Source organism: Macaca nemestrina, chromosome 19 (assembly GCF_043159975.1).
Source record: "Macaca nemestrina isolate mMacNem1 chromosome 19, mMacNem.hap1, whole genome shotgun sequence".
Taxonomy (NCBI): Eukaryota; Metazoa; Chordata; class Mammalia; order Primates; family Cercopithecidae; genus Macaca; species Macaca nemestrina.
The window spans coordinates 71,175,221-71,187,912 of record NC_092143.1 but is presented as its reverse complement, the minus strand read 5'-3'; the positions used below and the strand labels follow the sequence as shown (position 1 = coordinate 71,187,912).

General features: G+C 43.6%; 1 protein-coding gene across 1 annotated transcript in view; it reads left to right on the top strand.

The window, feature by feature from the left end:
* Nucleotides 1–2,165, top strand: part of LOC105464721 (collectin subfamily member 12) — a 183,713-nt gene extending 181,548 nt beyond the window's left edge. Inside the window, exon 10 of the mRNA XM_011712757.2 lies at nucleotides 1,459–2,165. Coding sequence (XP_011711059.1) covers nucleotides 1,459–1,478 — 20 coding nt within the window. The 3' untranslated portion in view covers nucleotides 1,479–2,165. The remainder of the gene's footprint in view (nucleotides 1–1,458) is intronic.
* Nucleotides 2,166–12,692: the final 10,527 nt, after the last annotated feature.

The window sequence follows — 12,692 nt, the reverse complement described above, 5'->3', positions numbered from 1 at the left end:
GGGAATAGTAATAGCATCTTCTTCACAAGGTTGTTGTGAAGATTTAAATAATAAGTGTGCCTCACATGTAGGAAGTACTCAACGAATGCTAAACTAACTGACCCAGATAAGTATCTTATATTGTGAGTTAATTGTTCTTTAAGATATAGCACCAGCCGGGCACAGTGGCTCATGCCTGTAATCCCAGCACTTTGGGAGGCCGAGGCAGGCGGATCTCCTGAGGTGGGGAGTTTGAGACCAGCCTGACCAACATGGAGAAACCCCATCTCTACTAAAAATACAAAATTAGCCGGGCGTGGTGGCATGTGCCTGTAATCCCAGCTACTCAGGAGGCTGAGGCAGGAGAATTGCTTGAGCCCAAGAGGCAGAGGTTGCAGTGAGCCGAGATCACACCATTGCACTCCAGCCTGGGTAACAAGAGTGAAACTCTGTCTCAAAAAAAAAAAAAAAAAAAAAAGAAAGAAAGAAAGAAGATATAGCACCAATATTAGTCCTTTTTCATAGACATTCATACACAGCTAATCCAGGTGGCCACACATTCAGTTCCACGAGTATCTACTGAGCATCTACTATAGGCCAGATCCTGTGATCCATAATAGAGAGAGATCGTCTGTGCTGCTTATAAGCTCATAAGCCAAAGCAGCTTGTGGAGATTTTCTTGACTTCAAAGGCTGTGTACCTACAGCTTTATTTAACACACGACCCTCTTTGGCATGCGGCATCTTCGTTTTCTTCACCAGAATGAGATTAAAAGTTTGTGATGGGGATGGGGGAAATGGGGAATGAAGGCAAATGGGTATGGGGTTTCTTTTTGGGGTGATGGAAATGTTCTAAAATTAGACTAGATTGGTTCTAAATTGCATAACTTTGTGAATATACCAAAGACCACTGAATTATATACTTTAAATGGGTGAATTATACAATTTGTGAATTGTATTTCAATAAAGCTGTTCATTTAAAAAGTTGGCAGTAAACAAAAACCTCAAATATATTTTGGTCAAACTATTTTTGGAAGTAACTGGGGCATAAATTATCCATATTGCCATTCAGCAGACAATTATTGAGCACCTTTGATGTGTCAGGCATTGGTCCAAGTGCTAGGGACCTTAAGACACATAGGAACTCACAGCTGGGTCATTTGAGGGGGAAAAACACAGATATCTAAACAAGAGATTATAATTGATGGTGACAAGTAACTCAGATTTGTCTTTTGTATGCTTTCTTTGGCCATTTGGGATTTGAGTAGGGACCAGGCTTCCCCAGAATAGGCTCTTTCAAAATGGAACTTAGCTTTTCATCTGAATAAGATCTTCTAGATGTTTCTTTGAAAATATAAGCATTGTTGAATGATGTATTTTAGACACTGTTCTATAAAAATACACGTTTCTTTTTTTTGAATTGCACTTTAACTTTATTATTTAAGAAAAACTAATGCCCATTCTTATTTCTCTCTTTTAGTACTGTCATCTGCATTATAATGGACTGTGATGGAATCACATGAGCAAATTTTCAGCTCTCAAAGGCAAAGGACACTCCTTTCTAATTGCATCACCTTCTCATCAGATTGAAAAAAAAAAAGCACTGAAAACCAATTACTGAAAAAAAATTGACAGCTAGTGTTTTACCATCCATCATTACCCAAAGACTTGGGAACTAAAATGTTCCCCAGGGTGATATGCTGAAATTCATTGTGCACATGGACTGAATCACATAGATTTTCCTCCGTCAGTAACCATGCAATTATTCAAATTATATCTTCCGAAGTATGGAACACTACAATCAGAAAAAGGCTATCATTGATTGTTGAGTTATAGGAAGAACTTAAGCATATACTGTGTAAACAGTACCATACGTTTCTAAAAATCCCAAGTGTAGGAAAAATATGCAGACATACAGATATATAGGCCAACTCTTAGTAATAATATGAAATATACTTAAAGAGCTTTTAAAACTTTGTATTTTTGTACAAAATATTTGCCTTTTACAATTTTTTTCCTTTTTTTTTTTTTTTTTGTCATTTTACCGACATAATACATGGAGCCAAAGAAAACAATAATGGTACTAATAAAAACTCCTAGGGTTTCCTGTCAGATTTAATTCTACCCAGTGGCAAAGAATTTTTTCAATTGTGGTTTTAAAAAAATAATTAAATATACATGTGTATATATATATTTTTTTAATGTTTCATTTCCTCAGAGGAGTCAATCACTTGGAATGTCTAGAAATATCCTTACAGATTTTGCCAGTGTCAATCAAGCCTGCACGCATGCACGACTCAGTGAAGTGGGCTGTGCCTTGAGCCCATCACCAGCCAACATTCTTGACATGTGCCTGATCAGACGCAGAAGAAGTGGGCAACTCAAGACATGCTTCCACTTCATTTTGGTGGAGTCAGGAGGTGTGGGGGATGGATAGGCATCTGTTGGGAAGGGCACTGAATCTGGCCTATCTAGAAGGCCCTATTTCATGGCTGAGCTATGACTGTACTTGGTATTAGACCACTACCAGAGCCGATGTTAACTGTCAGGAACGTATGGCGTCACATCAGTCAAAGACAGAGATGCTAGAAAGATGGGAACCAGCTGCATATTACCTGGAAAGTTTGTTTTCTTAAGTCGTTTCCAAAAACATAACTCCAAGGCATATGCATGATGAAATGCAAGAACAAACTTTTGGCCACTTTGTGGAACTCTTAAAAGAACCTTTCCAGCCTGGCGCGGTAGCTCACACCTGTAATCCCAGGACTTTGGGAGGCCGAGGCAGGCGAATCACTTGAGGTCAGGAGTTCGAGACCAGCCTGACCTCATGGCATGTCTGGCCAACATGGCAAAACCCCGTCTCTACTAAAAATATGAAAATTAGCCAGGCATAGTGGCACATGCCTGTAATCCCAGCCACTTGGGAGGCTGAGGCAGGAGAATCACTTGACCCCAGGAGGCAGAGATTGCAGTGAGCCAAGATCGTGCCACTGCACTCCAGCCTGGGTGACAGAGCGAGAATCCATCTCCAAAAAAAAAAGAACCTTTCCTCTGAGCCCATCTTCCTTCCAGTCCTTGACTTTCCTTGACTTGCTGTTGGAAAGTCTAATATGAAAAGGGCTTAAACTAGGCATTAAATATAACTGATGCTCAAAGGTAAGATTTCCATCCAACAGATTCCTTCTCCTCCTTCCCAAGGGTCTTCCCAGGTGGTGCTGCTACCTATCCCAAATAAAATGGTAAAAGAAGAAAGACAGAGTTTGACTTTCCCACCTGCAAACACGTGGACTGTATTGCTTTGCCCACAATCCCCATTCCCCATTCATGCTGTTTTCACAGCCCAGTAATGGCCAACTGCTCAGCACCTGTGTGCCCTGCTGTCAGGCAGGTGGGACCCACGGTCATCTGGGCCTAAACTGCTGAAGCCTGCAACACAAGGCAGGCACCGCATTCCAGTACCTCTTCAGGCTCAACAGCCCTTACAGACTACACTGAGTCCTCTTTTTCATGCTCTTCCTGTTTTTCAAGTATCAATTAAAATTTGTCTTCAGAAGAAACTTGAAAATAAGTATCTAATGCCATCATCAGGGTAGACTAGCGTTACCTTTCGCAGCTGAAGCTATTCCTCTCCCAGCCCTAATAATAACTTACCGAACACGTGTTATTTATCAGGCACTGGTCGAAGTGCTTCAATCAGATTGTCTCGCCTGATCCTCCCAACAGCCCTGGGAAGTAGGTCTTACTACACTCCCCATTTCACAGGGACTGGGGCTTGGGGAGGTGATGTGGTTTCCTGAGTCAGTCCATCACTGAGTAGACAGGATTCACATGCAAGCTTTGAAAATGTTCTAATTTTCTTTAGAAGCAAGGGTCCTTCTTAATAGCACACTGAATAAAATCAGATGAATAATCACACATTATAAGATGCCTCCTGTATGTCTCTATATTTAGCTATTTACATACCAGGTTTGTTGTTTGTTTTTAAGACAGAGTCTCGCTCTGTCACCCAGGCTGGAGTGCAGTGGCGCGATCTCGGCTCACGGCAATCTCTACCTCCCAGGTTCAAGCGATTCTCCCACCTCAGCCTCTGGAGTAGCTGGGACTACAGGTGCGTGCCACCATGCCCAGCTAATTTTTGTATTTTTAGTAGAGACAGGGTTTCGCCATTTTGACCAGATTGGTCTCGAACTCCTGACCTCAGGTGATCCACCTGCCTTGGCCTCCCAAAGTGCTGGGATTACAGGCTTGAGCCACCATGCCTGGCCTACACACCAGATTTCTATTCACCTACACAACTGATGCTCTTTTGGAGTGGAGAGTTTTAGTAAAATATGATGGGGTCTTCAGGCACCTGACTTGCTACTTACTATAAGAAGATAGAAAATGTTTCTTACTTTAAATGGCTTTTGAAAGAATGAATGCACAACAAGGCAAAAAATAAAAACTTTCTTTTCCTTTTCTACAATCAATGTTCAACAACTCAGTCCTTCCAATTTATAACAGAGTTTAAGCTGAAACAGACAAAAAGTAGTAATAGCTGCTCCCATTAAAAAAAAAAAAAAGTTTAAGGAAACAGCTGTATAAATCAAGAAACAATACCAAGCATGTGTGTTTTGCCCCAGATGACAAAATTGATCTCTTCTTGAGACAGTAAGCATGTTACCCGATTCATGACTCAAAGTCATATAATAGTTGACATATACCACTTTTCACATACATCATCTCTTCCAGTCTTCATGCACATCTATTGCTCCTTCTTGAGAAATGAGGAAACTGAGGCTCAGGTTGAAGACTTGCCCATGGCTCACGTTTCTGTCACAGTCACTTTCCAAAAAGCAAATCTGATCAGGTTCCCCACTCAGGTCCCCAAATCTGAGTCCATCCTACCCCTCACCCTCGGCTTAAAATCTTCCAAACGATCCTGGTTGACCGTAGGACATACCTGCAGGGGCCACAGGGCACTTGGTATCTGGTTCCCAGCTCCAAGTCTAGCCTTCTTTCCAGGTGGGAACCATCACCCATGCCCAGGCACTAGCACAGCCAGACTATGCACCTGCACCCTCCACTAGCCTCTTTCTCACCTCCATACTCCCCCTGGGTTTTCTTTCCCTGCCTCCTTTACCTGGAAAACACCTCCTTTAAGACTCAGCTCAAGCATCACTTCTCATCTGAATCCTTTCCCAACAAACCCCACCTGGAGGTAGAGCTGCCTCCTGCACCAAGTGCTCTGGGTAGTAAAAGACAAAACTCCTTCATTGCGTTAGGTAATCTACAGGTTAGCTGAAAAGCCTAAAACTTACTGGATTAAGAGAGAGGCCAGCATGGTGGTTTATGCCTATAATCCCAGCACTTTGGGAGGCCAAGGCAGGAGGATGGCTCAGGCCCAAGAATTCGAGGCCAGCCTGGCCGTCATGGTGAAACCCCATCTCTACAAAAACTACAAAAATTAGCTGGGCGTGGTGGTGCTTGCCTGTAGTCCCAGCTACTGGGGAGGCTGAGGTGGGAGAATCACTTGAGCCTGGGAGGTCAAGGCTGCAGTGAGCCGAGATTGTGCCACTGTGCTCCAGTCTGGTTGACAGAGTGAGACCTTTTCAAAAAAAAAGTTAAAAGCCAGGCGTGGTGGCTCACACTGATAATCCCAGCACTTTGGGAAGCCGAGGCAGGTGGATCACCTGAAGCCAGGAGTTTGAGACCAGCCCGGCCAACATGGCGAAACCCTGTCTCTACTGAAAAAAAAAAAAAAAAAAAAAAAAAAATTAGCTGGGCATGATGACAGGCACCTGTAATCCCAGCTACTTGGAAGGCTGAGGAACAAAACTGCTTGAACCCAGGAGGCGGAGGTTGCAGTGAGCCGAGATCGCACTACTGCACTCCAGCCTGGGTGACAAAGCGATACTCCATCTCAAAAATAAGAAAGAAAGGACGGACAGAAAGAAGGGAGGGAGGGAGGGACAGAGGGAGGGAAGGAGGGAAGGGAGGAAGGAAGGGAGGGAGGGAGGGAGGGAGGAAGGAAGGAAGGAAGGAAGGAAGGAAGGAAGGAAGGAAGGAAGGAAGGAAGGAAGGAAGGAAGGAAGGGAAGGAAGGAAGGAAGGGAAGGAACTAAGCAGGAGAAGTGAAGGAATTCATGATGTTGCTAATAGTTGGGGTGTGTGTGTGTGTGAATGGAAGATTGAGTAAAAGAATCACATGGTAAACCAGACTCATTCTCTTCATTCTCTTTACCAAAATCTGGCCCTGAGTCAGGGAAACATTTTAGAACCTGTCCTGAATGGCAATGTGATGGCGCATCTCATTTCTTCGTCATACTCAGCAGTTTTAGAAGTGCAAGCAAATTTTTCAGTCTTTCTAAGAATCTGTTTCTTTGTGCAATAACTTCATTTTTCTCAGAAGAATCCCTTAATGGCATGGCATCATATTTATTTTCTAAGTCACAAGGCAGATGTCGACAACATTTTATTCCACTCTTTCATCCTTCCTCTCCTACATACCGCTATTCAAATAAGTATGTAGCATGCACAGGTTATACCAGATGAGCAGAAGGCCAGGGGGAAGCAGCCTTATGAAAACCAACTTTAATTTCTCAGAGGTTTTGAGTGGTTTTCACATTTTTTTCAGTGAATGAGTATATGAATAACCATCTCCAGCCAGCCCTGCCTTCATAGATGGGATTGTACTCCAGCCTCCTCCAATGACTTATTAGCCTTGAGTTTGCAAAGCAAGGATCACTGTGCAACTTGGGGAAGGGGTCAGCTGCCAGGGCTTGGGCTCCTTCTGACAGTTCATCCAGACAGGTAATTAAATGGGCTTAACCAAGGGGTCTCCATTTAGTCCTCTGGGCCAGGGATGGAGAATTGTCCATTGGCTGGTCTTCTAACATTTTGTGCCAGAGTTTGCTATATTCTTTAATCATCACTCAGTGCCTGTACCCCACTAAATCATGCCTGGAAGCTGCAGGGAGTTGCAAGATTCTTAAAATCACTTCCTATGCCATGGAGCAAAGGAGCTGGATCAGGCATGACATAAATGAGTATGAAGTGCTGGCTCTGGAATAGCTATTATAACACCTACTGTGGTTAGGAACTTGACCTGTATTATCTCCAGCTCCTATCCAGGGAAACTGAAGATCAGGCTGGTTAAATAGTTTTCCCACAAGCTGGGATTTGAACCCATGGTCTTCTGGTTTCCTCTCTGTCATGTTGTCTTCTGTGTTTTAACGCTAATCTTATTGACTGCCTGGGCTTTGTGCATTGTATTCTGTTCTTCTTGGCCACAGGAAACAAATGAGCCACCAAGAACACCCTCTCTTTGTAAAAGAACCAAGGAGGTGTAGGAATCCTGATTTGTACACTTTAGATAAATGCAGTAGACCAATCCCTTCCTTGTCAATGAGCAAAGAGTGATTTTGGCCTCCAACGCTATGGATGTCAAAGAGATCTAATTTGGAGAAAACACCCTGGATTCTAGAGTCACTGAGCCTCTCAGAGTCCTCTGCTTTAATTAGTGTTGAATGAATGGAGCATGGGCTTTGAAGCCAAACAGGCCCAGGTTTCAATCCTGCTTTCTTTCTCTCTCTCTCTCTCTCTCTTTCTTTCTTTCTTTCTTCCTTTCTTTCTTCCTTTCTTCCTTTCTTTCTTTCTTCCTTTCTTTCTTCCTTTCTTTTTCTTCTTTCTTTCTCTTTCTTTCTTTCTTCTTTCTTTCTCTTTCTTTTCTGGGAAAATGGAGAAGAGTTGGCCTTGGGAATGTGAAAGGAAATTACAGGTGGTCTGGGGTCTGTAGAGGGCCAAGAAGTCCGGAATTTCTATATTCCTGATTGGCTTCCCCAGGTGGAATACCCCTCATCCACACCTCCACCCAATGAAATCTGGCCCTCCTTACAAATTCTGCCTGAATGCTACATCCTCCATGAAGACACCAACCAGAACAACTTTTTAAACCCTCTCATGCATCCTTTGTTCCTCTCTGAAGGCACTGACCCTCTTGCAGGGATTTTTGAGTTCCCAGAGTATCTGTCTACCCCGTCCCTCACTAGGCAACAGACACCTCTTGAGGCCGTAGCTAGGTCTTTCTTTTCTTACTTTTTTCCCTTCTCATCCCCCATCTGCAGAAAAGAACTATTTTACATTTTTATTGCCACCTGGCACAATGTCTTACACATGAAATGCACCCAATAAATAGGAATCAGATTGAATTAAGAAACAAACAGAATCCTAAACTGATCTATAGTTAATCTGATCTCAACCTTGTCATATTTGTTTCTAGAAGAAATGAAACAAACAACCAAGGGTTTGTCACCACAGGAGAAGGTGACAGGCTATCTGTTCCAGCCAGGGATGCACCATTCTTGGCAGAGCTGCTGTTTGAGAGTATGCGTGACATTGTCGTCATTGGTAGGACACACGGGTTCCAATCACATAACTGATGGCAGCCACTCTGCCCTCTCCCCAGCCCTGTCTCAGCTCCTTACGTGGTTAGTATGAGACCATAAAGCCGTGTAAAACTCAGGAGAGCCTAGAGGTGGCATAAGCCACATCACTTGAGTGGACAGAGCTCTGTATGGCCATTTTCCTTGGAAACTTGGCTATCACAGGGCATTTAGGAGGCAGTTCCAGAAAGAAAAAAAAAATCTGTCATCCAAGACAAAGACAGTAGCTAGCCCTCCTGGGGTAAGATAACAAAGACTGCATGCCCGAAACCATTTACACAGCTGGGGAGGGTTTGCAAACTGATGCCACTTATTCAGAAAATAAGAGAGAAACCCCAGATATCCTTAGACCCTCTCCAGGGCCAGAGAGACCTTAGATATCTTTAGACTGTCTCCACAGACACCATTGCCTCCACAGACACCATTGCCTGCCGCAGACACTATTGCCTGGCTCCCCACGGAGCAGCTCAGGAGAATTAAAGTCTTATGGAGAAGCCTCACATCCCAGGTGGCTGCAGAGTGGCAGCCTAGTGCTCTGGTCTAAATGCTCATGTCCCCCCACAATTCATATGGGGAAATCCTGGCCCCTAGGGTGATGGTATTAGGAGATGGGACTTTTGGGAGGTGGTTAGGTATGGAGTGGAGCTCTTATGAATGGGATTAGCACCCTTACAAGAAAAGACATGAGCAGAGCTAACTTTCTCTCTCTCCCGTTGTTTCTCTCTCTTTCTCTCTCTGTGTCCTGTGAGGACACAGCAAGCATGTGCCATCTATGAACTAGGAAGCAGGCCCTCACCAGATACTAAATCTGCCAGCATCTTGATCTTCACTTCCCAGACTCCAGAAATGTGAGAAATAAATGTCTTGTTTACAGGCCACCCAGTTTATAGAATTTTGTTATAGCAGCACCCCGAATGGACTGACACCTAGCAATGGCTGAGGGAACGCCCTGGTCAGATGAATTTCAGGACAGTCTCACAGAACCATAAGCAAAAGGTGCCTGTGAGTCCCTCAAGGAACAGGAAAGTGACCGAGTACAAGCCACAATACCAAAGAAGCCAGGGCTAGAGACAAGAAGAGTGTGTGATCTTCACAAACATGAGAGGAAACCCAACAGGACCATGAGGGCCAGAAAAGACAGCTCTCAACAGAACTCAGCAAAGGCAGAGGCCGGTGTGCAGCTGAACCCCTGTCATCGCAGGATGATACACATGCCAACCCCCCAGAAACCTAGAACATCCTATGGGAGGGGAAAGGAGGGGGAGAAGGAAGATCTTGCATTAACTGAGTTTGAAGCTGCAGGAACCATTTTTAAATCCAGAAGTGACTGAGTTGCTTTGAATTGACAAAATTAAATTTTCTACTCCCTGTGGAAATTGGGATGTCAGGACTGAAGAAACTGACATATATGAGAAGCTGAATGTGCTAACTGTAAAATTAAGCACATGTACTAAATACAAAATGGGTGTACTAATACCTATCTCATAGAATTCTTGCAAATTTCATTTCATTAATGTAGGAAAAGCACCTAGCACAGCATCTGGCTCCTAAAATGCAAGCTGCAGCCTTGATTCCCTTCCCTTCCTTGTCATTCTGTCTTTCAAGTCCCCAGTGCAGCTTAGGAAATAACAGCTTTTAGTCAGCCCAGACACCTAATAATATGGCCCAGTTGAGTGGCTTAGCAGTTTTATGGATAGACAAAAGAGCTGCTGCTCCTTAAAGAGTAGGTTAGCTCCACCCATAGGAAAGATGAGACCCTGAGAAGAGTGCAAGGAAGTAGCTGTGTTTTTTAAAAAGTTGGGGTGAGGAGTTTGAGACCAGCCTGGGCAACAAGGTGAGACTCCATTCCTACAAAAAATTAAACTTAAAAAAATTAGCCGGTTGTGGTGGTGCCCATCTATGGGCTCAGCTACATGGGAGGCTAAGGCATGAAGATTGCTTGAGCCCAGGAAGTTGAGGCTGCAATGAGCAGTGTTCTCACCACTGCACTCCAGCCAGGGTGACACAGCAAGATTTTGTCAAAAAAAATAATAATAATAAAGTTGGGCTGACCAGCAACTCCTTAATCCCACCCAGGAACTTTTTAGTCTGTGAATCAATACAGTGGCTAAATTATTAAATGTCCTCCCTAGCACTGTATTTGGAAGAAATCTCAAGAGAAAGGTTATTTCCTTCCATGCTCTTACTAGACCAGGGATCATCATCCTACAGTCCACAGGCCAAATACAGCTCACTGTCTGTTTTTGTAAATAAAGGTTTATTGGAACACAGCTGTGCTCATTGTGTACTGTCTATGACTGCTTTTGAACTACAATGGCAGAGTTGAATCATTGCAACAGAAACCATAATGGCTTGCAAAGCTGAAAATATTCACTATCTGTCCCTTTGCAGAAAAAGTTTGCCAATACTTATAGTAGACATATAATTTATTCTTCTATAGTGCTTAGAAATTTTTTCACACAGCCAGGCATGGTGGCTCATGCTTGTAATCCCAGCACTTTGGGAGGCCAAGGTGGGTGGATCACCTGAGGTCAGGAGTTCAAGACCAGCCTGGCCAACATGGTGAAAGCCTGTCTCTGTCTCTACTAAAAATGCAAAATTAGCTGGGTATACTGGCACGTGCCTGTAATCCCAGCTACTCGGGAGGCTGAGGCAGGGGAATTGCTTGAACCTGGGGGGCAGAGGTTGCAGTGAGCCGAGATCACACCACTGCACTCCAGCCTGAGTGAAAAGATTGAAACTCCATCTCAAGGAAAAAAAAAGAAAGAAAGAGATTATTTCACACATATAATTTTATCTATTTAGGACCAAATACCTCTATGGATTAAGATATTTTATCAGTCATATTATTCTTATGTTGCTATTATGCTTCTACTTTACAAAATGAGGACCCAGGGGCTCAGAGTGTTAATGGACTTGCTGCTGGGTAGCAGAGCCCTAAGCCTAGTCTTATTTCCATTCCACTATTTTCCCACTCTCCTTACAATATAATAATAATATAATTGGGAGTCATAATGTGACCTACCGTTTCAGGGCACACAGGATGATCCTAATTAGCTTTAAAAGCAAAGTAGTACTTTCAAAACCATTCTTGTAAGAGGGCACCAACAATAGCACCACTGGTCAGAAATGTTCCCTTGGCTCAGCCTTAGAAGTTCCCACCCAGCCCAAGGCCACATCAAAGTTCCTGCCTATGGAAATGAGGTTAGCGGCAAGTCTTGAAGTCAGGTCATGTGGCATGTACCCTATGTCACAAAAGCAATATTTACATCATCCTAGAGGCAGAGGCATTTTATGAAAGTAGCACATCAAGTCATGATTGTCAAAAAGTTAAAAACATAATTTTTGTGCCAGGCATGGTGGCTTGCACCTGTAATCCCAGCTCTCAGGAGGTTGAGGCAGGAAGATGGCTTGAGGCCAAGAGTTCAAGACCAGCCTGAGCAATTAGTGAGACACCATTTCTAAAAATAATTTTTTAAAAAAACATATTTTCCTACAAATATCCAATGGGTACATGTTATTAATGATGGAGCTAGCAGGATGGAAAAACTGGCTTAAAGTAATCAGGACATGGCCGGGCGCGGTGGCTCACGCCTGTAATCCCAGCACTTTGGGAGGCCGAGGCGGGCGGATCACAAGGTCAGGAGATCGAGACCACGGTGAAACCCCGTCTCTACTAAAAATACAAAAAATTAGCCGGGCGCGGCTGTGGGCGCCTGTAGTCCCAGCTACTCGGGAGGCTGAGGCAGGAGAATGGCGTGAACCCGGGAGGCGGAGCTTGCAGTGAGCCGAGATCGCGCCACTGCACTCCAGCCTGGGCGACAGAGCGAGACTCCGTCTCAAAAAAAAAAAAAAAAAATCAGGACATGGACATCCACGTCTTATGGAGTCAGGATATAGATAGTGAAAAAAGGTTTATAGGCATGAATGTTTGTAGCACCTTTATTCATAATGCCAAAAACTGGAAACAACAAATATGTTTTTCAGTAGATGAATGGATAAACTAACTGTGGTATACCTGTCAATGGAATGTAATTTGGCAACAAAAAGAAATGAGATATCAAGCCACAAAAAGCTAGGACATAACCTTAAACGCACATTGCTAACAGAAAGAAGCCAGTCTGAAAAGGCTACATACTGTATAATTCCAATTATGTAACATTCTGGAAAAGACAAGACTATGGAGACCATAAGATGATCAGGACCAGGTATGGTGGCTCATGCCTATAATCCCAGCACTGTGGGAAGCTGAGGTGGGAGAATTGCCTATTTTAAAATACTGTTCAAATAAA